General features: G+C 44.0%; 1 protein-coding gene across 4 annotated transcripts; it reads left to right on the plus strand.

Annotated features, from left to right (window-relative positions):
• The first annotated feature begins 3,233 nt into the window (after positions 1-3,233).
• rfc4 (replication factor C (activator 1) 4) lies at positions 3,234-27,678 on the plus strand. Of its 4 annotated transcripts, XM_041180819.1 has the most exons (12): positions 3,234-3,433; positions 4,259-4,442; positions 4,885-5,010; positions 7,594-7,672; positions 8,606-8,685; positions 10,182-10,301; positions 12,243-12,386; positions 13,891-14,011; positions 21,815-21,940; positions 23,011-23,091; positions 26,398-26,550; positions 27,417-27,678. In XM_041180819.1, exons 3-12 carry the CDS (start codon positions 4,892-4,894, stop codon positions 27,510-27,512), a joined length of 1,119 nt encoding a protein of 372 aa, XP_041036753.1. In that variant the 5' UTR covers positions 3,234-3,433; positions 4,259-4,442; positions 4,885-4,891; the 3' UTR covers positions 27,513-27,678. The 4 variants fall into 4 exon arrangements, with proteins under 4 accessions (XP_041036753.1, XP_041036734.1, XP_041036742.1 ...); XM_041180800.1 differs by lacking the exon at positions 4,259-4,442; XM_041180808.1 differs by lacking the exon at positions 4,259-4,442 and having other exon boundaries at positions 3,234-3,419.
• The last annotated feature ends 156 nt before the right edge of the window (positions 27,679-27,834 follow it).

Genomic DNA, 27,834 nt, shown 5'->3' on the forward strand with positions numbered 1-27,834 from the left:
GTCAGTCTGAAACCAGAGGAAGGATCAGTCAGTCTGAATCTAGGGGAGGGATTAGTCAGTCTGAATCCAGAGGAAGGATCAGTCATCCTGCATCCAGAGAAAGGATCAGTCTGAATCCAGGGAAGGATCAGTCAGTCTGAATCCAGAGGAAGGATCAGTCATCCTGCATCCAGAGAAAGGATCAGTCTGAATCCAGAGGAAGGATCAGTCAGTCTGAATCCAGAGGAAGGATCATTCAGTCTGAATCCAGAGGAAGGATCAGTCAGTCTGAATCCAGAGGAAGGATCATTCAGTCTGAATCCAGAGGAAGGATCAGTCAGTCTGAATCCAGAGGAAGGATCAGTCAGTCTCAATCCAGAGGAAGGATCATTCAGTCTGAATCCAGAGGAAGGATCAGTCAGTCTGAATCCAGAGGAAGGATCAGTCAGTCTGAATCCAGAGGAAGGATCAGTCAGTCTGAATCCAGGGGAAGGATCAGTCAGTCTGAATCCAGAGGAAGGATCAGTCAGGCTGAATCCAGAGGAAGGATCATTCAGTCTGAATCCAGAGGAAGGATCAGTCAGTATGAATCCAGAGGAAGGATCAGTCAGTCTGAATCCAGAGGAAGGATCATTCAGTCTGAATCCAGAGGAAGGATCAGTCAGTCTGAATCCAGAGGAAGGATCATTCAGTCTGAATCCAGAGGAAGGATCAGTCAGTCTGAATCCAAGGGAAGGATCAGTCAGTCTGAATCCAGAGGAAGGAACATTCAGTCTGAATCCAGAGGAAGGATCAGTCAGTCTGAATCCAAGGGAGGAATCAGTCAGTCTGAATCCAGAGGAAGGATCAGTCAGTCTGAATCCAGAGGAAGGATCAGTCAGTCTGAATCCAGATGAAGGATCAGTCAGTCTGAATCCAGAGGAAGGATCAGTCAGTCTGAATCCAGGGGAAGGATCAGTCAGTCTGAATCCAGAGGAAGGATCAGTCAGTCTGAATCCAGAGGAAGGATCAGTCATCCTGCATCCAGAGAAAGGATCAGTCCCAATCCAGAGGAAGGATCAGTCAATCTGAATCCAGGGGAAGGATCAGTCATCCTGCATCCAGAGAAAGGATCAGTCATCCTGCATCCAGAGAAAGGATCAGTCCCAATCCAGAGGAAGGATCAGTCAGTCTGAATCCAGAGGAAGGATCAGTCATCCTGCATCCAGAGAAAGGATCAGTCTGAATCCAGGGAAGGATCAGTCAGTCTGAATCCAGAGGAAGGATCAGTCATCCTGCATACAGAGAAAGGATCAGTCCCAATCCAGAAGAAGGATCAGTCAGTCTGAATCCAGGGGAAGGATCAGTCAGTCTGAATCCAGAGGAAGGATCATTCAGTCTGAATCCAGAGGAAGGATCAGTCAGTCTGAATCCAAGGGAAGGATCAGTCAGTCTGAATCCAGAGGAAGGATCAGTCAGTCTGAATCCAGGGGAAGGATCAGTCATCCTGCATCCAGAGAAAGGATCAGTCCCAATCCAGAGGAAGGATCAGTCAGTCTGAATCCAGAGGAAGGATCAGTCATCCTGCATCCAGAGAAAGGATCAGTCTGAATCCAGGGAAGGATCAGTCAGTCTGAATCCAGAGGAAGGATCAGTCATCCTGCATACAGAGAAAGGATCAGTCCCAATCCAGAGGAAGGATCAGTCAGTCTGAATCCAGGGGAAGGATCAGTCAGTCTGAATCCAGAGGAAGGATCATTCAGTCTGAATCCAGAGGAAGGATCAGTCAGTCTGAATCCAAGGGAAGGATCAGTCAGTCTGAATCCAGAGGAAGGATCAGTCAGTCTGAATCCAGGGGAAAGATCAGACAGTCTGAATCCAGAGGAAGGATCAGTCACTCTGAATCCAGAGGAAGGATCAGTCAGTCTGAATCCAGAGGAATGATCAGTCAGTCTGAATCCAGAGGAAGGATCAGTCAGTCTGAAACTAGAGGAAAGATCAGTCAGTCTGAATCCAGAGGAAGGATCAGTCAGTCTGAATCCAGAGGAATGATCAGTCAGTCTGAATCCAGATGAAAGATCAGACAGTCTGAATCCAGAGGAAGGATCAGTCACTCTGAATCCAGAGGAAGGATCAGTCAGTCTGAATCCAGAGGAAGGATCAGTCAGTCTGAAACTAGAGGAAAGATCAGTCAGTCTGAATCCAGAGGAAGGATCAGTCAGTCTGAAACTAGTGGAAAGATCAGTCAGTCTGAATCCAGAGGAAGGATCAGTCAGTCTGAATCCAGAGGAAAGATCAGACAGTCTATCTCCAGAGGAAGGATCAGTCAGTCTGAATCCAGAAGAAGGATCAGACAGTCTATCTCCAGAGGAATGATCAGTCAGTCTGTATCCAGAGGAATGATCAGTCAGTTTGAATCCAGGGGAAGGATCAGACAGTCTGAATCCAGAGGGAGAATCAGAATGTTTGAATCCAGGGGAACGATCAGACAGTCGGAATCCAGAGGGAGAATCAGTCAGTCTGAATCCGGGGAAGGATCAGACAGTCTGAATCCAGAGGGAGAATCAGAATGTTTGAATCCAGGGGAAGGATCAGGCAGTCTGAATCCAGGGGAAGGATCAGTCAGTCTGAATCCAGAGGAAGGATCAGTCAGTCTGAATCCAGAGGAAGGATCAATCAGTCTGAATCCAGAGGAAGGATCAGACAGTCTATCTCCAGAGGAAGGATCAGTCTGATTCCAGAGGAATGATCAGTCAGTCTGAATCCAGAGGAAGGATCAGACAGTCTGAATCCAGAGGAAAGATCAGTCAGTCTGAATCCAGAGGAAAGATCAGTCAGTCTGAATCCAGAGGAAGGATCAGTCAGTCTGAATCCAGGGGAAGGATCAGCCAGTCTGAATCCAGGGGAAGGATCAGTCAGTCTGAATCCAGAGGAAGGATCAGACAGTCTATCTCCAGGGGAAGGATCAGTCAGTCTGAATCCAGAGGAAGGATCAGTCAGTCTGAATCCAGAGGAAGGATCAGACAGTCTATCTCCAGAGGAAGGATCAGTCAGTATGAATCCAGAGGAAGGATCAGTCAGTCTGAATCCAGAGGAAGGATCAGACAGTCTATCTCCAGAGGAAGGATCAGTCAGTCTGAATCCAGAGGAAGGATCAGTCAGTCTGAATCCAGAGGAAGGATCAGACAGTCTATCTCCAGAGGAATGATCAGTCAGTCTGAATCCTGGGAAAGGATCTGTCGGCATTAATTTCCCCCCGGACTGATTTGCCTTGGACACTGTCCGGAAGCGGAAATACGCGGCGGGTGTTTTTGTCTTGGCGGGAGTTTACCGGCAGCAACGGGAGCGAGAGAGAGAGAGACACCGGGAGAGGGAGAGGGATCGGGCTCTCGGTGCCGTTTCATCGCTTCCCATGAAAAGAAATCTCTGGTCCCCCTGTATCTGCTGATTCCCCTGGACAGGAAAGTAACACCAGGTCGGACACTAATGTGTAGGAGCTGGAAATCCAGGAGGGAAGAGGTGTGGGGGAGGAGTCTCAGAATGGAAGGATTGGCTGAACGGCCTCCTCCCTCCCTCCCACTCTCTCTCCCTCTGATGGGCTGAATGGCCTCCTCTCTGCGTGATGGGCTGAACGGCCTCCTCCCTCTCTCTGATGGGCTGAACGGCCTTCTCCCTCCCACTCTTTCTCTCTCTGATGGGCTGAATGGCCACCTGTTGAGTTTGTACCTGACAAGAAAATTCTCAGCACTTGGACATCACTGACAAACTCCGTGTTCATTATGTCCCAACAATCCAAAAGAGTTGTGACCACTTGTATGGTCAGCCAAGTCTGAGAGATTGCACTCCTGCCTCTAAATCAGAGGTTGCGAGCTCAAATCTTATTCCTTTAGATTACAAGCACAAAACCCAAGTCGACACCTCTGTACCTTGCGGCACTATCGGAGGTGCCATCCTTCAAATGACACCTTAAGGCAGAGAGTGCTAAGAAGAGATTTCATCTCTTTATATAAAAAAGACAAGCTGGTCATTATCATGTTTCTATTTGTGGGAGCTTGCTGTGCATAAATTGGCTGTCAGATTTCCTACCTTACAACAATGAGCACACTTATTGTACTTCACTGGCTGTAATGTCTTTTGGGATATGTGGTAGATGCTTTATAAATTAAAGTTCTTTAATTTTGCAAGCTTTTTATTCCCTTATTTTATAACTAAATTCAAATTCTCAAAACCCTCATGAAACCAGACTGCATTATTAGACAGATACATAAGCTCTATACTAATGGACAATTTTCTATGGCAGATAACAAGCTGATACAATGTGAGAGGGAAAACTAGAAGGTGCATCATCCCTGAAACTGCAAATGCTGATTTCAGGGCAATGCTGGACTTTGTACATCCTTCAGTCAAGAATTCATGAGTCGCAGGAGAAGATGTAAAAATGAGGAAAATATGTCATTTGTTGCAAAATTAATTATGTTATTGTGGTAAGAAGGAAGAAAGAGACTCTGCTTTTCATATTCTCAGACATCCCCAGGGGCTTTACTGTCAATTAATATATTTTGAAGGGTAGCTACTGTTGGCCTGTAGGCAAAAAACAGCAGCCCAATTGTACACAGCAAGGTCGCATGAACAGCAACACGAAGAACTGTTAATCTATTGTTGATGATGTTGCTTGAGGGATAAATGTAGTCCAGGATACTGGATGGTCATCCCTGGTCACCCTTGACGACAGTAAAGGATCATTTACATTCAGTCGAGAGGACAGATGGAGCCTCAGCTTAATGTCTCATTATTTGTGATCACAACCTTGTAAACTGGGAACACACTATTGGCAACCTTTGGTCTCAGTCGAGTAATTCTTCTTTTGTCTCTTAATTCCTTTCTTTAAAAAAAACACATTTAATCATTTGCCATTTTCATTTGAAGGTGAAAGATGCAAGCTTTTTTAAAAGGAGCTGGAGTTATTGGTGTTAAACCAGCAAAAGAAAAGGCCGCAGCAGGAACCAGTGGAGAGAACAAAAAACAAAAATCAGTTCCATGGGTGGAGAAATAGTAAGAAACTTAACTCCAGATGATGCTTTGTTCAGTGCATGTATACAGCCATGAGTGTCCCTTTTTCACATAATTACATAAATGGTTAGAAATGGCAAACTCAATTGTGTGTGTGTAATCATACAATTGTTATAATTTCAGAATTGAATGCTGACTTTCTCGTTTTTGGCCATGGTGAGAAAGGCAGTGGTGAAGCTTCACAAGCTGCTTCCCTTGCTGTGGCAGAGTTCTTAACTATCATCTGTTCCAGAATATGCCACACATTAAACCATTGGAAATCTCCAGGCTTTTGCTGTGGAACCCCAGTACGGTTTTATCTGATTTGCTACTGCAGCATTTGGGGAGGGAGAAGAGCTTTGAAATTTCTTTCCTTGTCATCGTTCTCTCCAATTGTACTGTATTGCTTTGTCTCATGTAAGAAATGTCCTTTGTGTTTTTTGTACTTGAGCTGAAAGGATGGAAATATGTCATTCTTGGAGGGCTGAATATTCTCCACAAAACTTCAGCGGGCCTATTTTTGGGGAGGTGGGGAAACTCGCTTTGTAAGGTTTTTTTTCGCCTTCCCATTTCTTGGGTCTCCCACTATTCAAGGTCAGAAAGCAGGTGGACTGCCTGCAGTCAGATGAGTGCTAAGCAGTTTCCAGAGGACTGTACAAGAGGATCAAGTGCCTGACTTCTGCTCAGTAGTTGGCCATGACTGCATGACTGAGTTTTTTAGAAATTCATTTATGTGATGTGGGCGTCGCTGGATAGGCCAGCATTTGTTGCCCATCCCTAATTGCATTTAGAAAGGTGGTGATGAGCTGCCTGTTGTTGAGAAGGGAGTTCCAGGATTTTGACCCAGCAACAGTGAAGGTACGGTGATATATTTCCAAGTCGGGATGGTGTGCGGCTTGGAGGGGAACTTCCAAGTGATGGTGTTCCCATGCATTTGCTGCCTTTGTCCTTCTAGATGGTAGCGGTAGTGGGTTTGGAAGGTGCTGTCTAAGGAGCCTTGGTGAGTTTCTGCAGTGCATCTTGTAGGTGGCACACACTGCTGCCCCTGTTCGTCAGTGGTGGAGGGCGTAAATATTTGTGCATGTGCCAATCAAGCGGGCTGCTTTGTCCTGGACATTGTCAAGCTTCTTGAGTGTTGTGGAGCTGGCAAGTGGAGAGTATTCCATCACACTCCTGACTTGTGCCTTGCAGATAGTGGGCAGGCTTTGGAGAGTTAGGAGATGAGTCACTCACTGCAGGATTCCTAGCCTTTGACCTGTTCTTGTAGCCACAGTATTTATATGGCTAGCCCAGTTCAGTTTCTGGTCATTGGTAACCCCCCCCGGATGTTGATAGTGGGAGATTCAGTGATGGTAATGCTATTGAATGTCATGGAGCGATGGTAAGATTCTCTTTTATTGGAGATGGTCATTGCCTGGCACTTATGTGGCATGAATGTTACTTGCCACTTGTCAGCCCAAGTCTGGATATTGCCCAAGTCTCACTGCATTTGGACATGGACTGCTTCAGTATCCAACGAATGGTGAATGGTGCTGAACATTGTGCAATCATCAGCGAAATCCCCACTTCTGACCTTATGATGGAAGGAAGATCATTGAAGAAGCAGCTGAAGATGGTTGGGCCTAGGACACTACACTGAGGAACTTCTGCAGCCATGTCCCAGGAGTGAGATGATTGACCTTTAACAACCACAGTCAGCTTCCTTTGTCCTGAGTATGACTCCACCCAGCAGAGAGCTTCCCCCTGATTCCCATTGACTCCAGTTTTGCTAGGGCTCCTTGATGCCACACTCGGTCAAATGCTGCCTTGTTGTCAAGGGCAGTCACTCTCACCTCACCTCTGGAGTTCAGCTCTTTTGCCCATGTTTGAACCAAAGCTGTAATGAGGTCAGGAGCTGAGTGATCCTGGCAGAACCCAAACTGAGTGTCAATGAGCGGATTATTTCTAAGTAAGTGCCATTTGATAGCACTGTTGGTGACTCCTTCAATCACTTTACCCAGTGAGAACCTGAAGCGTGGAAGATCACCTGTGCAAGCTTGAGTCCTACAATTTTCTTCTTTAGTATTTTGTCCTGTACCAAAAGAAGTTTATGTTCATTTGGGTGATGCAATATTGCCATTTCATATGAGAAGAAAACCTCGGAGACTAGTATTGGGCAAAAATATGTTCTGAAAGAACCTTTCTAATGGCCAATGCTGAAAAATTCTCGCAATTGTTGTGTTCAATGTTTAAAAATATTTCTTTTCCATTTTGGTTAACTCTCTACTGTACCTGAAATACAACTCCTGTTCAACATTCCTTACACTCTTAAACATTTTTGTCTGTCCACTTTCACAAAATCCAGGGACTACTTTTAAGCAAGATGGCAGCCTTTACAGAGGTAACTTGAGTAGGAAGTAATAGCTGTGTGCTTCTTACCTGCAAAAATCTATTGTGTTAATCTTCATTGTATCAGGACAGATGAGAATGGCTAAGTAAATTCCTTTTGTGATTGGGGGGATGGGTGCAATTAGTAAAAAAAAAAAAGTGTGCTTAAACCGAGATTTCCCCTAAAGTCTGTCTTGTCGATGTTACCTTTACCTGCAGTCGCCCAAAATGTGTGTCTGAAGTGGCATTTCAGGAGGAAGTTGTGGCTGTGCTAAAGAAGTCACTTGAAGGTGCTGATGTGAGTACCCTTTACTTTTCCATCTAGAGCAAGTCCCAATTAATTTCTAGTTCAGTGCCTTTCAAATGGTGGATCAGTATGTTATTATATAAAAATGCTTATTTTTAATGTTGCACCTGATCCTTAAATTATAGGAGCTCTTTCAAAATTAAATTAAGAATATTTTAAACATGTTTTCCTGAATCAAAGCTTTCTATTTATATCTTTATTCAAAGAACTTACGTGGAAGATTACACGACACAGTGAAGGATCTAACATCTGAGACCTTGGTTTTAATTATTGTCTGATGAACCTGTATTTTTTTCCTTTTGGGTTAGTGTGCTTTTCCGTGTCAGTACTGAAGACAAGAACATTCCCTATAATGATACGCAGTTCCACAGGCAGTCCTTGGCACTTTAAATGGCCATTTTTAGTGTGTGAGATTTACCACTGGTGATAGGCTAATCAGTAATTGAAGCGGTGGGTATGTTGGCACAACAAAATGCTATCCCTGCTCAATATCCATACACATGATCTTTCAGTGCCTTCCTCATCACTGGCTAGTGATCTGGTAACATGAATTATGACTGATGTCTTCTCCCAACCCAGAGACTTATTGTAGCTCCATTAGTGCCACTATATTTTGAGTTCAAAGAATTCAGTATAGGTGAGAGTCTGAACCGCAGACCAAACTGTCCTTTATGTTCAGTGCCACACTGAGGGAGTTTGAGATTATCTGATTGTGTAAAATTTTGGATCCTTGAACCTCCTAGCATCTGAGCTGAGGTTACCCTGTAATTGTAGGTGCGCACAGAAGAAACTTTCATAACATTTCTTATTATAATGCAGTTTTAAGGTGAAAGGATGGTGTTCTGATAAGTTAGTGTCTAGTCTAAGAGAAAATATTTTTGTTTGCAATTTTATTTTGCTAAATGATTTTGCTTCCTTTTGCAGCTTCCCAACCTGCTTTTTTATGGACCTCCTGGCACAGGAAAAACTTCCACAATTTTGGCTGCAGCAAGAGAACTCTTTGGGTAAGTTAGCAAAGATCTTGTTAGAAAATGTAGAGTTCAAGATTGTTGGGTTCAGCAGAAAGGAAGCAATTTGCATTTGCCTCATACCACAATCATTACGCCACTGAATTCCCCCTTCCTGGGGCAGGGAGGGAGGACAGGGCAAACTGCCATTGACCAAAAACCTCACTGGACCAGCCGTATAATTACAATGGCTACAAAGGTGTCTGAGATTGGGTACTTCTACAATGGATAACTCACCTCCTGACTCCACAAAGCTTTTCCATCGTCTATAAGGCACAAGTCAGGATTGTGATGGAATACCCTCCACTTGCCAAGGTGAGTGCAACTCTGACAACACAATCCAGGACAAAGCAACTGCTTGATTGGCACCCCATCCACCACCTTAAACATTCATTCCCTCCAGCGCATGGTGGCAGCAGCATGTACCATCTATGAGATGTAGTGCAGCAACTTGTCAAGCCTCCTTTGACAGCACCTTACAAACCCAGGACCTCTACCACCTAGAAGAACAAGAGCAGCAGATGCATGGGAACATCACCACCTACAAGTTCCCCTCCAAGTCATACAGCATCATGCTGTGGAAATATATCACCTCTAATTCCTCTAATGTCACTGCATCAAATTCCTGGAACTCCCTCAGTGTCAGTGTATCTACATCCCACAGATTGCAGAGGTGTAAGAAGGCAGCTCCCTTTCCTAGGGTGGTCAGGGATGGACAATAAATACTGGCCTGGACAGCAATGCCCATGTCCCATGATTAAATAAAATACTCTAGATTTCAGTTTGGAACAAAATCAGTTCAAGATCACATTCCTCTATCAGGTTAAAAATCAACCTGTTAACATTGATATTTAAAGGTCCCCTTCATTTGTTTTTGAATGAGTTTGTACAAATATAAGATATCATTATCCTTGCTAGGGAAACTGGATCAAACAGGTTCTTTGCCTTGATAGTAGGCGTGTCCTTGTCTGAGTAAAATGAAGTCGGTTTTTTTTAAACTTATTATAAAGAATGACATTCTAATTAAAAATATTTTTAGCATACATTGGGAAATAGTGTAAGCTGGAATATAATTATGTAATTATCAGATTACCTTGAATTTATCTCTGCACCCAAAAATTCCATCCATTGTCTTGCTTCATAACTTCCATAACCTTGTTCACTGGTGATAGCAGATACTGCTTAAAATATGCATTAGAGCCTACCTGTCAGCTTTTGGCTTATAATTTTAAAAAGGCCTAAAACAGAGAGACCACTTGCAATATAAGGGTTGGTGATTAAATGACTTGTTGAGGTGCACGTAACACCACTGTCTTGTCCTCTTTCCAGTGGCAAAAAACCTGAAGCTTTTTTAAAAGCCATTGAGGACCTGACTGTTCAAAAGTAACATCAGATGTGCAACCCACATGAAATGTGTAACTCATGGCATCGTGGCTCACCAGAGTCCTGATCTGATCTGATGTTCTGACATTAATTCTGTGCAATGTTTGCAGGCCTGAATTATACCGCAAGAGAATCCTTGAGCTGAATGCCTCTGATGAACGTGGTATTCAGGTTATACGAGAAAAGGTGAAAAATTTTTCACAATTGACTGTAGCTGGATCTCGCTCAGAGTAAGTTGCAACTTTTCTGTGAGGACTAAGGAGGTTTTGAGAATTGGTGATTCTATTATATCAGGTTAGAAAAAACCATGTGTTTTTTTTCCCTAAAATTAATGACTATATAGAATGTACAAAATAGAAACAAGCCATTTGGCCCATCTGGGCTGTGCCATTCTTTGTACTCCATATGAGCCTTCTCCCACCATACTTCATCTAACTGTGTCAGCACATTCCTTTATTCATTTCTCCCTCTTGATTCTGGATTTCCCTTAAATGCTTCTATGCTGTTTGCTTCAACCACTCTTTGTGGTAGTGAGTTCAATATTCTAACCACTCTTTGGGTAAAGAGGTTTCTCCTGAAATCCCTTTTGGATTTATTAGTGACTGTCTTATATTTACTGTCTCTAGTTTTGGTCTTCCATAAGCTCCATCAATCCCCTTCATTAAATTAAAAATCTCTGCTAGATCACCCCTCAACCTGTTTTCTGGAAGAAAAGAGCCCCAGTCTATAACTGTAGCCTCTCCTTTCTGGTGAAATCTTGTGACTCTCTTTGCATCTTCTCCAGTGCCTATAAAACTTTTCCATAGTATGGATACCAGAAATATGTACAGTACTCCCAAGTTTGGTTTAAGAAATGTTCTATACAAGTTTAATAAAACCTATTTTGCTTTTCAGTTCTGTCCCTTTGGAAATGAATTCCAGTTCTTGCTTTGCCTTTTTTATAATCTTATTAACCTCACTTGCTACTTTTAGTGACTTATTTTCTCCCCTGCCTCAATGACTATCTCCAACAAGAGAGAATCCAACCATCGCCCCTTGATGTTCAATGGCATTACCATCACTGAATCCCCCACTATCAACATCCTGGGGATTACCATTGACCAGAAACTGAACTGGACTAGCCATATAAATACTGTGGCTACAAGAGCAGGTCACAGGCTATGAATCCTGCGACAAGTAACTCACTTCCTGACTTCCCCTTAGCCTGTCCACCATCTACAAGATACAAGTCAGGAGTGTGATGGAATGCTCCACACTTGCCTGGATGAGTGCAGCTCCCACAACACTCAAGAAGCTTGGCAATGTCCAGGACAAAGCAGCCCACTTGATTTGCACCACCTACACAAACATTCACTCCCTCCAACACCAACGCATAGTAGCAGCAGTGTGTACCATCTATAAGATGCACTGCAGGAATTCACCAAGGCTCCTTTGACAGTGCCATCCAAACCCACAACTACTACCATCTAGAAGGACAAGGGCAATAGATAGATGGGAACACCACCACCTGGAAATTCCCCTCCAAGTCACTCACCATCCTGACTTGGGAACATATCGCTGTTTCTTCACAGTTGCTAGGTCAAAATCCTGGAACTCCCTCCCTAATAACACTGTGGGTGTACCTACAACACATGGACTCCAGCAGTTCAAAAAGGAAGCTCAACACCACCACCACCTTCTCAAGGACAACTAGGGTTGGGTATTAAATGCTGGCCCAGCCAGTGAAGCCCACATCCCGTGAATAAATAAAAAAATTAAGCTCTTATTTTCCAAGGAGTATGTGATGTCCTTACTGTTCTTACCAAATTGTTCTACCTCACGTTCATCTATATTGGAAATCGATTTGCCAATTGCAAAGCCATTTTGCATGTTTATTAAAGTCATCTCATGTTGCATTGTCTTGCATGTAATGCATTTTGATGTGTATGATGATTGCCACCAGTCCTGCTTGGCATATGTAAAGCATATGATCAATTAACTTTAGCTTTAATTTTCAAGGAAGAAATCTCTAACATAAGGCCATTCATCAGAGGACCATCTGTCTTCAGAGCCTTACAGCCTTGGCAGTGTCTGGAAGTGGTTACCTTTGTGAAATTTAATTGTTTTTATGGATGTGATTCTAGTTTGAAGACTTCCTCAGACCTTTACACTGTTTATGTCTTCTCTTCCAGTGGAAAAACTGCTCCACCGTTTAAGATTGTCATCTTAGATGAAGCAGACTCTATGACAAGTGCTGCACAGGCTGCTCTTCGTCGAACAATGGAAAGAGAGTCAAAAACCACACGTTTCTGTCTCATCTGCAACTACATCAGCAGGTGGGAGAAGTTGCATAATATGAAGTGGTGCAGATCAGAATATATTTGCTCTGTTTGTTTTGGTAGAGTCCTTTTAGGCGAGAACTTTAGTTCTAGTACATGCTAATTTTACATTGTACATCGCATTACCTAGTATAAAGGGTGCAGAAACAGGCTTTGCAGCCCAACTGGTGCATGTTGGTGTTTATGCTGCGCACAAGCTTCCTCCTACCTCACTTTATCTAACCGTATCCACGTATTCTTATATTCCTTTCTCCCTCATGTACTTAGCTGGCATCCTTAAACGCATCTATGCTATCCAATTTGCTACTCCTTGTATCAAGTTACACATTCTAAACAATCTCAGAGTAAAGAAGTTTCTCCTGAATTCCCTATAGAGTTTATTAGTGATTGTCCCATCTTTAAGGTCTCTACTTCTGGTCCCCCCCACTGCAAGTGGAAGCATCTATAAGTCTACCCTATGGAACTCCTTTAATATTTGAAAGACCTCTACTAGGTCACCCGTTATTCTTTTTTCTAAAGAAAAGAACCCTAGTCTGTTCAATCTTTACTGATAGGTATAATCTTTCAGGTCTGTATCATCCTAATAAATATTTTTTGTATTTTGTCTATATACTTTTTATAATATGGAGACCAAAACTGTTCCAGGTACTCCAGTTGTGACTTAACCAAGATTCTGTACAAGTTTTACATAATTTCTCTCTTTCAGCTGTATCTAGAAATGAAGCCCAGTGCTATTGTTGGTTTTTTAATGACCTTAATAACCTTTTAGTAATTTGTATATCTCCTCCAACACAATTAAATATACTTTACTTGCCAAGCAGTATTTTCCTGAACGCCTATTTTGTAATTAAAATATAATTCTAGTGTTGGGTTAATCTAGGTTTACTTAATGCCATTCTTCTTATGATTAAAAGGAGAAAACTATCTATTGGATAAGTAGCATCATTGAGAGGTTCTCGGTTGAGTTGGGTTTTAATAACTAAAAAAAAAACACAAACTTCAATGACAGGAGCTTTGTAAATATCCATTTCTAAGAGCTGGAAAATAGCAGAGAAGCTAAGCGATGTTGGACAATCATTCTTATTCAGCATGTTTACCCCATTGATCTCTTGTTTATTTGGACTCAGTTAAAAAAAATTCATTTTTTGCAGGGGGATTTCTTATCCTCCCCCACCGGATACTGAGCATAAATATCTGTCTTAAAGTTGGTTGCAGATATGGCAAATGTAGCAATTTAAAATTTATATTATTTAATCAGTGCAGCATTAATACTGTGCCTTCTACTTATACAATAAAATGCAACAATGAGTTGACACATCAAAAGGAAATGCTTTGCAACGTCACCGTATTAATTTGACACTGCAGAATTGTGGAATGTATTTTGGTGCAATGTAAAGAGAATAAAATCTGGCTCCAGTTATGGGAGTGAAGTCAAGTCACCATTGAGAACATTCTTCTGCAGCTGCTCTGTTTGCTAACGCATGACTTTTCTGTGTTTCAGGATAATTGAACCACTGACATCTCGATGTTCTAAGTTCCGTTTTAAACCTTTGACAGACAGTATACAAAAGAAAAGATTGCTGGATATCTGTGAGAAGGAGAATGTGCAATACAGCAATGAAGTAGGTCTCTGGCGTTGTATGATGTGTTTGAAGCTCCAATTTTAATTAGGAAACCAAATTTTGATTTTAACGTTGGTTCAGCTTTAAAAGAGTTTAGGGCTGCTACACCAGACATTAGAGTATTAGAGTCTGGTTTCACAAACTGGCAGTCCCCTGATGCTGTGTCCAAGTGATCATTCTTCATGTGAGCTCTTGAACACTGACAGTGTATTGACCATATATTAAGCTATAAGGGCATCACAATTGAGTGTACATATGTCTTTTTTGGATGTGTCCTCTTCCATTAGGTGTCACTAGTTGCTCTTTTTGCCTCTCCTCCACAGCTCCATATTGATAAGAGTGTAGGTTGATGATTACAGATTAGGATTAAGACGCATCGCTGGGCAGGGCCATGGGAACTTTATCTTGTAACTCGCCTGTGCTCTACATGACCTGGGTTTGCTTAATGCTGATTGCCTAAAAGTGCCAGTGTTCATTTCTCAGTAATCATTGAGCACTAAAATTTACCAATAAAATATAAACTGAAAGGAGGGAAGAAAATAACGTCAATAAATTAAAAGGCAATCTATTTATTTAAAGTGCTATCTTCCTATTGTTTTAGTTCATTTAAAAAAAAAACTTTTCTTTTGGGAGGAAAAACAACTCAGCGTTGCCATCTCTTGGTCAGAGGTTATTAGACATGAGGCATGATGCTCAGTATAAAATGATCCTTGTATGGTAGATGTTTAAGAAAATATGTTGAGGAAGAAAGAGATCCTTTTTCCCTTTTACATTTCTTGTGTTTGATGTTAGAACCGTTACTTTGCTTTACCTGGGTAGGGTAATTCTGGATTCCTGAATGATTCTACAATGAACATGTGATTTTTCATAGCTTTTTCTCTTTGCCCACTGCCAGAAACATTGAATGTTTTTCACTCAAAGCTCAAAGAGAAAGAGCAGGAGGAACATACAATTATTTTGCTTAAACTTTCGGTACTGGTGATTGATATGGGCTCTTGCTCTGTGCCTTGAACAAAATTACATGACTAACTGTGCAATTGTGCAAAAGTCTGATTAGGGCTGGCTATATTCAGCTCACCTGTAAACTCAAAGGACAGAGCTTTAGTATCACAGTGGTGACAGGCAGCATGGAACCTTCTGAAGTCCACGCCTGCTGGGCAGATTTCCCAGGGGAGGTCAGGAAGCGGGAAGATGATCATGCAGAATGGTGGCGACCAGGCAATTGAGGCTGTTAAGCAGCCAATGGACAGCAATTTTGAGGTGCATTTTAAACTTTTACTGGGGCACGTGGGTACCGTGGAATGTCAGCAGCTTGCCTGCTGAATGGAGATGAGAGCTCAGCTGCAGGTGGAGGTGGCTGTCATTGGCTAATATCTCATTGTGAAATAGCCACTGAGCAATACATCAGTTATTGCCCTGATCAGAGCAGTCAGGCCGATAGGGTGCTGGGATTCGGCACCATTGCTGGATTCCCTCAGATGCAGGGGGTAATTGATTGCACGCACGTGGCCATCAAGCCTCCCACTTGGCAGCCGGGAGCCTTTACGAACAGGAGGGGGTTCCACTGGGTAAATGTCCATTTAGTCAGTGTTCACTGCAAAAGGATTCTGCAAGTGTGTGCATGGCTTCCAGGAAGCTGCCACAACTCTCACATCATCAGACAGTCCCAGGTGCCTCAGGCCATCCAAACACCTTCAAGGGTGGATTCTGGATGACAAGAGCTACACTTCAGATGCTCATACCTGTGTGGAGCCCCAACACAAGAGACGGGGGCAGAGGACACCTACAACCACTGCCATGTGACTATATGGATGCCATTGAACAGGCTAATTTCTTTCTCAAAATGAGGTTCAGGTGCCTAGCTAGATCTTGGGGAGCACTGCAACATGCCCATCAAGGGCCACGTGTATCATGGTCATATGCACTGTGGGTGTACCTACACCACATGGACTGCCACGGTTCAAGAAGGCAGCTCACCACCACCTTCTCAAGGGCAATTAGGGATGGGCAAAAATGCTGGCCTAGCCAGCGAAGCCCACATCCTGTGAATGAATAAAAACAATGCTGTGCTCTGCATGACCTGCGGCACCAGAGGGGAGTTGCGTTGAAGAATGACATCTCATATTGTGCACTCTGTCTCCTCCTTTGAAGATTTAGAGAAGGGCGAGACCAGGCAGCTAATGGACATGCATCCATGGGTCTGATGTCAGCTGGCATTTACATATGTGCCTGGGATACCCACAGCTCACTCATAAGCACACATCTCCTGATAGACAGTTAAACGCCTTTGGAGGTGAATCTGTTTTCTCCTGAAGTAGCCTTGATGGACTTTCATAAATGCCCTTATCACCTCAGTGGCTCTGACGTTACATCATTTCAAGGACTACATTCAGCATTGCCCTCATTCTGGATTCACCTTTTCATATCCGCACTCTCAAGTGCTCACCAGCTGGGAACAGCCCACTTGTGCAGAAACGAACAGACGAGCCGTTGAAGTATGCATTACAAGAACTTTAAATTGGTACGTACATATAACACTTTTGCATTCAAAAAAAAGTGCTAGGCCAGTGATACCCCAAGTGCTACTGGTTGGATTTATGCAAATGCTTCCAGGTACTTCAATGTTGTGTTCTCCCAATGTTTGCAGTTAATGTAGAGCCTTTTCTGATTCAGTGTATGAGATGGTCTCAGCAGACAGCCTCTGGGTGTCTGAACCATAAAGAGGCTCGGCACATGGCAGGGATGACCTGGCAACGGGTCCGTACTTCTTGGGGCCATCTCGCCTCCCCATTGCACAGCACAGCTTAGGTGAGGCCATACTGTGTATAACGCTGTACACTTCCTGTATCGACTGTGTAGTTTGCTGTATGTGGCTTTCCATGAAGGTTGCCACTCTCTCAGTGGAGAAGGCCATGTGCTCACATGCCAGAGACATGATGGACTCCTCCATCTTATGCCCATGAGAGCAAACAGCTTCTGGGAACTCTCCACACATTTAACCTGGCTGCTCCAGTATCTGTCACTTTGATGATGACACCTAAGGCTCGGCACTCCGTGAAGCAGAGCCCTCCTGGGCCCTTCCTTGTCCCTGTGATGGAAATTGGCTGCAGCTGTCACAGCCTCCATTACCTGCTTGTACCCATCTGTACCATGCTCACCAGCTGGTGCCAACCTTTCTCACCCACCAATGTGAGAATATCTGCATTGATGGAAGGTGCCCTGGACCGGTATCGTTCAATAAGATTTCAATGCTTGCCAAAGTTGTGGCAATCAAGTCACCATATTCACCACATGACACAAAATATATGCAAAGGATGGGGAGAATCTTGTAACAGTCTCCCAGAGATGAACTGGGATTGAGCGACAGGATTAAAAGTGAGCAGCAGTGCACTGCACTGTGACAACGGCTCTCTCTGTTGAAGAACATTTTTGGTTGCAGCACTAATTACTAATCATGCCTCTCAATGTTCTTCCTACCAAAATTAAGCACTTCACACTTTACTGCACTGAACTTCATTTGCCACTTGTCCTATGTCCTTTTGCAATTTTACACTATCCTCCTCACAGTTCACAATGCTTCTAAGTTTTGCAGTGTCTGCAAATTTTGAAATTGTGTCCTGTACACCAAGGTCTAGGTCATTAATGTATATCAGGAAGAGTTGGTGTTCCAACACTGACCCCTGGGGAACTCCAGGACAAACCTTCCTCTAGCCCAAAAAATGTCCATTAACCACTACCCTGTTTCTTGTTACTCAGACAATTTTGTATCCATGTTGCTACTGTCCTTTTTATTCTATTAGTTATAACTGCTTATAAGTCTATTGTACAGCACTATGTCAAATACCTTGTGGAAGTCCATGCATACCACATCAACTGCATTAGCCTCATCAACCCTCTCTTTTATCTCTTCAAAAAAATTCCAGCAAGTTAGTTAAATTTGACTTACCCTTAACAAATCCATGCTGGCTTTCCTTAATTAGTTAATTCCTTAACTGACCTTCATTTGCCTATGTGACAATGAAAAAAACAAAAATGGGTCCATTACAAGCAGAGTCAGGATAAGGGGGAATGAGGAAATGGCAGAGAAACTAAACAAATACTATTTAAAAAGGAGGGAGAGAGAAATCGGGAAACTACAGACCTATTAGCCTGACATCAGTAATAGGGAAAAGCTAGAATCTATAATAAAGGATGTGATAACAGGACACTTAAAAAAAATAGTGGCAGGATTGGGCAGAGTCTGTATGGATTCATGAAAGTGAATTCATGTTTAACAAACCTGTTGGAGTTTCTTTGAGGATGTGACGAACAAATAAGGGGGAACTGGTGGATGTAGTAAGTTTAGATTTTCAGAAACCTTTTAATAAGGTCCCACACAAGAGATTAGTAAACAAAATTAGAATATGTGGGATTGGGGGAATGTACTAGCATGGAGTGAGAACTGCATAATGACCAGAAAACAGTAGAATTAAATGGGTCATTCTAGTTTTTTTTTGTTGTGTTGTCTCACAAAAAGGTACAGTAAGAGATTAAAAAGGCAAATGGCCTGTTGGACATTGTGTGTGTGTGTGTGTGACTGTGTGTGTGTGTGTGAGAGAGAGAGACTGTGCGTGTGAGAGAGAGACTGTGCGTGTGTGAGAGAGAGACTGTGCGTGTGTGAGAGAGAGACTGTGCGTGTGTGAGAGAGAGACTGTACGTGTGTGAGAGAGACTGCGTGTGTGAGAGAGAGACTGCGTGTGTGAGAGAGAGACTGCGTGTGTGAGAGAGAGACTGCGTGTGTGAGAGAGAGACTGCGTGTGTGAGAGAGAGACTGCGTGTGTGAGAGAGAGACTGCGTGTGTGAGAGAGAGACTGCGTGTGTGAGAGAGAGACTGCGTGTGTGAGAGAGAGACTGCGTGTGTGAGAGAGAGACTGCGTGTGTGAGAGAGAGACTGCGTGTGTGAGAGAGAGACTGCGTGTGTGAGAGAGAGACTGCGTGTGTGAGAGAGAGACTGCGCGTGTGTGAGAGAGAGACTGCGTGTGTGAGAGAGAGACTGCGCGTGTGTGAGAGAGAGACTGCGCGTGTGTGAGAGAGAGAGACTGCGCGTGTGTGAGAGAGAGAGACTGCGCGTGTGTGGGAGAGAGAGACTGCGCGTGTGTGAGAGAGAGAGACTGCGCGTGTGTGAGAGAGAGAGACTGCGCGTGTGTGAGAGAGAGAGACTGCGCGTGTGTGAGAGAGAGAGACTGCGCGTGTGTGAGAGAGAGAGACTGCGCGTGTGTGAGAGAGAGAGACTGCGCGTGTGTGAGAGAGAGAGACTGCGCGTGTGTGAGAGAGAGAGACTGCGCGTGTGTGAGAGAGAGAGACTGCGCGTGTGTGAGAGAGAGAGACTGCGCGTGTGTGAGAGAGAGAGACTGCGCGTGTGTGAGAGAGAGAGACTGCGCGTGTGTGAGAGAGAGAGACTGCGCGTGTGTGAGAGAGAGAGACTGCGCGTGTGTGAGAGAGAGAGACTGCGCGTGTGTGAGAGAGAGAGACTGCGCGTGTGTGAGAGAGACTGCGCGTGTGTGAGAGAGAGACTGCGCGTGTGTGAGAGAGAGAGACTGCGCGTGTGTGAGAGAGAGAGACTGCGCGTGTGTGAGAGAGAGAGACTGCGCGTGTGTGAGAGAGACTGCGCGTGTGTGAGAGAGACTGCGCGTGTGTGAGAGAGAGAGACTGCGCGTGTGTGAGAGAGAGAGACTGCGCGTGTGTGAGAGAGAGAGACTGCGCGTGTGTGAGAGAGAGAGACTGCGCGTGTGTGAGAGAGAGAGACTGCGCGTGTGTGAGAGAGAGAGACTGCGCGTGTGTGAGAGAGAGAGACTGCGCGTGTGTGAGAGAGAGAGACTGCGCGTGTGTGAGAGAGAGGCTGCGCGTGTGTGAGAGAGAGAGACTGCGCGTGTGTGAGAGAGAGACTGCGCGTGTGAGAGAGAGAGACTGCGCGTGTGTGAGAGAGAGAGACTGCGCGTGTGTGAGAGAGAGAGACTGCGCGTGTGTGAGAGAGAGAGACTGCGCGTGTGTGAGAGAGAGAGACTGCGCGTGTGTGAGAGAGAGAGACTGCGCGTGTGTGAGAGAGAGAGACTGCGCGTGTGTGAGAGAGAGAGACTGCGCGTGTGTGTGAGAGAGAGACTGCGCGTGTGTGTGTGAGAGAGAGACTGCGCGTGTGTGTGTGAGAGAGAGACTGCGCGTGTGTGTGTGAGAGAGAGACTGCGCGTGTGTGTGTGAGAGAGAGACTGCGCGTGTCTGTGAGAGAGAGAGACTGCGCGTGTCTGTGAGAGAGAGAGTGACTGTGTGTCTGTGTGAGAGAGAGAGAGAGAGACTGTGTGTGTGTGTGAGAGAGAAAGAGAGACTGTGTGTGAGAGAGAAAGAGAGACTGTGTGTGTGTGTGTGTGTGTGTGTGTGTGTGTGTGAGAGAAAGAGAGACTGTGTGTGTGTGAGAGAGAAAGAGAGACTGTGTGTGTGTGTGTGAGAGAGAAAGAGAGACTGTGTGTGTGTGAGAGAGAGAAAGAGAGACTGTGTGTGTGTGAGAGAGAAAGAGAGACTGTGTGTGTGTGTGAGAGACTGTGCGTTTGGTGACACCGAGCGCGTGCTGTGTGTGCGCGTGATGCGAGAGAGACTGGCAGAGTGTGTGAGGAAGAACGAGCGTGAGTGAGGGTCTTAGCGAGCGCGTGTGAGAGAGAGGCAGAGCGAGTGCACGTGTGAGAGAGAAGCAGAGCGAGTGCACGTGTGAGAGAGAAGCAGAGCGAGCGCGTGAGAGAGGCAGAGCGAGCACGAGAGAGAGAGGCAGAGCGAGCGCGAGAGAGAGGCAGAGCGAGCGCGAGAGAGAGGCAGAGCGAGCGCGTGAGAGAGGCAGAGCGAGCGCGAGAGAGAGGCAGAGCGAGCGCGTGAGAGAGGCAGAGCGAGCGCGTGTGAGAGAGAGGCAGAGCAAGCGCGTGTGAGAGGCAGAGCGAGCGCATGAGAGAGGCAGAGCGATAGCGCGTGTGTGAGAGGCAAGAGCGTGTGCGTGTGTGAGTCAAAGCGAGCGCGTGTGTGAGAGGCAGAGTGAGCACGTGTGAGAGAGAGGCAGAGCGAGCGCGTGTGTGTGAGAGGCAGAGCGAGCGCATGTGTGTGAGAGGCAGAGCGAGCGCGTGTGAGAGGGACAGTGGCAGAGCGAGCGCGTATGTGTGGGAGAGAGAGAGAGTGCGTATGCGTGTGTATGAGAGAAGGAGAGTGAGACAGAGTGCATATGCGTGAGAGAGTAAGACAGATTCCGTATGCGTGTAAGAGTGAGACAGAGTGAGAGAGGCAGAGCAAGTGCTTATGTGTGAGAGAGAGACAGAGCGAGTGCGTGTGTAAGAGAGAGAGAGGCAGAGCGAGTGCGTGCGTGTGTAAGAGAGAGAGGCAGAGCAAGTGCGTGTGTGAGAGAGTGGGACAGTGCGTATATGTGTGAGAGAGAGAGAGAGAGAGGGAGAGTGGGACTGCGTATGTGTGTGAGAGAGAGGGAGAGTGAGACAGTGCGTATGTGCGAGGAGAGTGAGACAGTGTGTATGCATGTGTGAGAAAGAGGGAGAGTGAGAGAGTGCATATGCGTATGTGTGTGTGTGAGAGTGAGACAGAGTGCATATGTGTGTGCGTGTGTGAGAGTGTCTATGCATGTGTGAGAGAGAGAGACACACACACAGAGTGTATGCATGTGTGTGTGTGAGAGAGAGAGAGAGACAGACAGTGTGTGTGTATGAGAAGCAGAGCCAGTGCTCTGCCTCTCGCAACTTAACAAAGCATATGTTTTTATTATATTATGTTGGCTCTTTCTAGACAATTGCTATTCTTATCAATGTATCCGAAGGAGACCTGAGAAAGGCGATAACGTACCTGCAGTGTGCAACAAGACTTACAGGAGGGAAAGACATCACAGAACAAGTCATCAGTGAAATTGCTGGGGTAGGAAAACTTTTTCTGCCTATATACGATGGGTAGGTCAAGAATTTGCAAGAACAAGTATGCCCTTTCCTCGATGAGTATTTCCATTTATAGCCACCTTCTGTTCTTTTGCTGTTTTGGTCAGCACCTGGGTATCGTGGTTGGGAAAGTTTTTCCATCATGCAGTTTTCATCCTGTTGGTGTCCAAAAAAAATTTTGTACATGTCCAGTTATTCACAAATTTATTTAATGGTACATATCATTGGTTTCTGATTTACAGGTCTCCCAACAGGAAAGATGCTCCTTTTAATTATCCCAGCTGTGGTACATATATTGACCACTACTGGTGATCCAACACTTCCCTTTATATAAAACAAGCCTAAAACAAAGATTAGATAGCAGTTTTTGCTCGGAACATCACTTCACTGCATCTAGAAGGCAGATTTCTTCCTTTTCCTCTAATGTGGGAAGTCACATGTCAATCAATGCTTAGGGGAAATAGTGGGCAGTAATGTGATTATGGTACTGGGCTAGCAACCCAGAGATCCTGAGTTCAAGTCCCACAGTGGCAAGCTGCAAAATTGAATTCAATGAATCTGGTAATTTGTGAAAATCCATAAAAACTGCCGCTATTGTTCCCACATCTTTGAGGTGTGTCATGGGATCTTTGGCATTTACCAGAAGTCAGTAGGGACTTGGATTTAACATCTCGTGCAGATGATGCCTCTTACAATGCAGCACTGCAATGAGATATCAGTTTAGTTTATGTGCTGAAGCCAGTACTCAGGCTGAAACCCACAACCTTCTGATTGCAAGTATGTTAGCAACTGAGCTAAGCTGATACTTATAATTTACAATTTAGCTCTATCTTGAGAACAGATATAAAAAGGACAAGGAGAATTCTCCATGTTTCTGAAAATGTTGGGTTCAAACCTTTTTCAAAGTTTTAAAGCTTTTGTTTGTTTTTTTTTGTGATACAGAATGCTCATACATCAGCTGCCTAACTACTGCCCCATCCTATCGTACATGTGCATGAACAATTTGTGGGGAAAAGAACTGTTAATTCATTTTTTTTTGTCTTTTTTTTCTAGGTTGTGCCATCAGAAATCATTGACAGCCTTTTAGCTGCATGCCACAGCAGCTCATTTGAAAAACTGGAAACTGTAGTAAAAGTAAGGAGAAAGACTCAGTTATTAATAAGACAGTGGACGGAGCTTTCAACATCTGAGACATTGAAATGTAGTGGCGAATCCTCAATGGAAAGAAAAATTGAGTGGGTGTATATTGGGTGGCCAATCCACTACTGCCCATTTGACATCTCCCCTCAGTCAAAATTTCTTCCCAGTGTCTTTCTGGACACAGAGATCTATTTAGGGTTTTGTGAAATTGTGCTGGAGAGGTTGACCAGGCCGAGCTAACCTCTTGGACCCAAGCTCTGAATTAATACAATGAACTAGGTGGACGGTGAGAATTCATCGTCATCCTTTTCTAAATTTTAGATAAAAGCCTTCTGCTCATCAAGTTGGGTGACATTAGTGCAGAAATGCTTTATTTTATTTTGAATGAGTGGAGATGATGTTGAGGGACAATAGATGTGACAGCCTAGTTTAATCAATTGGGTGATCTATTCTTTTCTGGTTAACGTTGCCAGTTAAGAAAGGCATGCAAAATTTAGATAAAGAAAGAAGACCCCTCTATCCTACCCATTCAGTGTGTATCTTATTGTACGTTTGCATTTCTCATATTAACCATTCTTATGATCTCTCAATAGTGAAACACCTATGCCACTTGTCCAGACTGCATTCAAATCTTAGTGCACTATGTCCTTATAAACTGCACTTTTATGTTTTAATATTAACTAAATATGCTTAATGATACTTGGCTCAATTTCTTCTGCTGGCTTCACAGACACCATTTGAAATAGTAGCAAGCTAAATTAGCTGATAGCCTGGCCAGCAGCTCCAGTTAGCTTCAGCATGTTAGTGCAAGGAGAGAAAATACTAAGATAAAAGCAAAAAACTGCGGATGCTGGAAATCCAAAACAAAAATAAAAATACCTGGAAAAACTCAGCAGGTCTGACAGCATCTGCGGAGAGGAACACAGTTAACGTTTCGAGTCCATATAACTCTTCAACAGAACTAAGGAAAAATAGAAAAGAGGTGAAATATAAGCTGATTTAAAGGGGGGTGGGACAGGTAGAGCTGGATAGAGGGCCAGTGATAGGTGGAGATAGCCAAAAGACATCATAGACAAAAGGACAAAGAGGTGTTGAAGGTGGTGATATTATCTAAGGAATGTGCTAATAGGTGACATTAAGGGTAGAAAGCAGGACGAGCAAGGTACAGATAGTCCTAGTGGGGGTGGGGTGGGGGGAAGGGATCGAAATAGGCTAAAAGGTAGAGATAAAACAATGGATGGAAGTACATTTAAAAATAATGCAAATAGGTGGGAAAAGAAAAATCTATATAAATTATTGGAAAAAAAGGGGGAGGGGGTCGGAAAGGGTTTGGGGATGGAGGAGTTCATGATCTAAAATTGTTGAACTCAATATTCAGTCCGGAAGGCTGTAAAGTGCCAAGTCGAAAGATGAGGTGCTGTTCATCCAGTTTGCGTTGAGCTTCGCTGGAACAATGCAGCAGGCCAAGGACGGACACGTGTGCATGAGAGCAGGGTGGAGTGTTGAAATGGCAAGCAACAGAGAGCTTTGGGTCATGCTTGCAGACAGACCAAAGTTGTTCCGCAAAGCGATCACCCAGTCTGCGTTTGGTCTCTCCAATGTAGAGGAACCCGCATTGGGAGCAGCGAATGCAGTAGACTAAATTGAGGGAAGTGCAAGAGAAATGCTGCTTCACTTGAAAGGGGTGTTTGGCCCTTGGACAGTGAGGAGAGGGGAAGTAAAGGGGCAGGTGTTGCACATTATGCGTTTGCATGGGAAGGTGGCATGGGAGGGGGTTGAGGTGTAGGGGGTGATGGAGATGGGGACCAGGGTGTCCCGGAGAGAACGATGCCTACGGAATGCCGCCGGGGGGGTAAAGGGCAGATGTGTTTGGTGGTGGTGGACCCATGGTGGTTGACAGGGCCCTCAACCGTGTCCGGCCCATCTGCCTTCAGGCCTTTCTCTCCCTCCCAAAACCATGATAGGGTCCTCCTTGTCCTCGCTTATCACCCCACCAGCCTCCGCATTCAAAAGATCATCCTCCACCTTTTCCACCAACTCCAGCATGATGCCACCACCAAACACATCTTCCCTTCACCCCCCACCGGCGGCATTCCACAGGGATCATTCCCTCCGGGACACCCTGGTCCACTCCTCCATCACCCCCTCCCACAGCACCTTCCCATGCAACCGTAGAAGGTGTAACACCTACCCCTTTACTTCCCCTCTCCTCACCGTCCAAGGGCCCAAACACTCCTTTCAAGCGAAGCAGCATTTCACTTGCACTTCCTTCAATTTAGTCTACTGCATTCGCTGCTCCCAATGCGGTTTGCTTCAGTGAAGCTCAACGCCAACTGGAGGAACAGCACCTCATCTTCCGGGCTGAATATTGAGTTGAACAATTTTAGATCATGAACTCTCTCCTCCATCCCCACCCCCTTTCCTTCCAATAATTTATGTAGATTTTTCTTTTCCCACCTATTTGCATTATTTTTAAATGTATTTCCATCCATTGTTCTATCTCTACTTTTTAGCCTATTTCGATTCCTTCATCCCACCCCCACTAGGGCTATCTGTACCTTACTTGTCCTTCTTTCTACCTTTAATTAGCACATTCCTTAGATAATATCACCACCTTCAACACCTCTTTGTCCTTTTGTCTATGACATCTTTTGACTATCTCCACCTATCACTGGCCCTCTTTCCAGCTCTGCTTGTCCCACCACCCTCCCCCCCAAACCAGCTTATATTTCACCTCTCTTCTATTTTTACTTAGTTCTGTTGAAGAGTCATATGGACTCGAAACGTTAACTGTGTTCCTCTCCGCAGATGCTGTCAAATCTGCTGAGTTTTTCCAGGTATTTTTATGAGAGAAAATACTACCTGGGGTTCTTGCTCCTTATCTGTATCTAGTGATCTCTGCTAAAAATTATGCTTCTATAAATGTGGGATGAGGACAGATCTGACTCGGTTGTAATGCCCTCAGTGGTAAATAGTACGCCAACAGTCACAATATGAGTGTGCCCATGAATAATGACACTTTAATTGCATGTCCTCATAGTGCCTGTCATACGCCAACACTTTAAAAAGGACAAAATTGGAGTGGGGACATGAGAGCACTACTTGTTCAAATTGATTTTGTCCTCCCCTCAAATTTCCCACCATTTAAATAGGCTTCTAATGCCTTTGTGATCAAACAGATTATAGTGCCAACTTGGATAAAGTATTGGAGATGTTATAATACTTGTAGAACTGTATCTCATTATGAATCAATGCAGGGAAAAGAATTGGTTTACTATTTGCAATGTGATGGATGTACAGTGCTTCTGTTTATCCACCACTGTTTTCTTCCATCAGAATATGATTAATGAAGGTTATGCTGCAACACAGTTAATCAACCAGCTACATGATGTCATTATCGATAAAGAAGATCTTAACGATCAACAGAAGTCAGCGATCACGTTAAAACTGGCAGTAAGTATGGACTGAAATGAACCGTAAGCTGCATTTACCTCTTTCCCTGGTTTCAGTGGAATATCCAAATTCATTAACCTAGTTCCATCCATGCTTTTAGACTTTTGGTGTTCTGACTTTTGAATTCTAGTAACCATCTTCTTAATCCTGTAAGTGGCCTTATTCCCCACTTGTCAACAATTGACTAAATTGCTAGTGTATTAAATAGTAGAGTGTAGTTCACTAGCCATTGGAGAGTGTTCAGGTGTTTGATCACTGTAGTTTGATTCTGTTAAACAGGATTTGTAATTTATACCTGTTTTACATCTCATAACACTATTTACCTTTCCACAACAACAAGGCTGAATTAATAAGATTGAAGTGTTTCTATGAAATTGGGGTATCATTTTATTTGAGAGAGAATTCAGCAGAACCATTCCTAATAAATCTTTTGTAATTTTATATAAGTAACTTTGATCTCCGTCTACTTGCCCTTTGTTCATATTTCTGAATTCCACATTTCTCATGACCCAGCTCTAATTTCTGCAAAAGGTTTTGAAAGCAATTTTGGTTTTGCTGAATATTCTATCTTGAATTATGCTTTATTTTGCTGATTGAGTTTGATTCAGCACTATTATTCTGCCAATTTGGTAGAAAATTTATTGTGGTTACTATTTAAAGAATTTCCATTAAGTAGAGTTCTTCATTTTGACGATATTAAAGTACAATATTCCTGAAAATAGGCCCCAGGTGGTTGGGTGAGATCCTGATTTCAGGGTTTGGATGTTAAATATGTTACTTCTCAATCCATCTCTGGCAGTATATAATTAGCTTTAAAGAATGTAATGGTGTCACTTCCATTTTAAAAGTGGTTCTTTTCTTTCCAGGAAGTTGACAAGTGCTTAACCGATGGTGCTGATGAGTACCTGCAGATGATCGGTCTTTCTGCTGTTATTATGCAGCAGCTTACACAGAGCGTTTAAACTACAGATGGGCAGCAGTTGAACAAAATAACTCCTTTCACATTTACTTAATTCCACAATTTACAATCTGAAGACCTCCCCCCACACCCCCCCCAGCCAAGTGTTGAGTTTTCTACAGTGCTTTTAGATTAATTCTTCATACAAAAATAAAGTGTTTCTAATCAAAGATTGAAATGTAATAATTTGTTGGCTTTTGAGTATTTCAGCAAATCTACTCCGTGCAGAAACAAAACAATTTTGACTCGTCAGTAATTTGGGAGGAAGCCAAGCCTTAAAATTATTTTGTATGCATGCTGCTAAATTCTATTTCTAACATATACTG

Source organism: Carcharodon carcharias, chromosome 2 (genome assembly GCF_017639515.1).
Source record: "Carcharodon carcharias isolate sCarCar2 chromosome 2, sCarCar2.pri, whole genome shotgun sequence".
Classification (NCBI taxonomy): Eukaryota; Metazoa; Chordata; class Chondrichthyes; order Lamniformes; family Lamnidae; genus Carcharodon; species Carcharodon carcharias.

What these genes read in the sequence shown, in the direction of transcription:
- rfc4 (XM_041180819.1), top strand. Translation starts at nt 4,892, where the DNA reads ATGCAAGCTTTTTTAAAAGGAGCTGGAGTTATTGGTGTTAAACCAGCA. An exon ending in AGTCACTTGAAGGTGCTGAT is followed by an intron (nt 7,673 to 8,605) that starts GTGAGTACCCTT and finishes TTCCTTTTGCAG; the next exon opens with CTTCCCAACCTGCTTTTTTA. An exon ending in ATGTGCAATACAGCAATGAA is followed by an intron (nt 14,012 to 21,814) that starts GTAGGTCTCTGG and finishes GGCTCTTTCTAG; the next exon opens with ACAATTGCTATTCTTATCAA.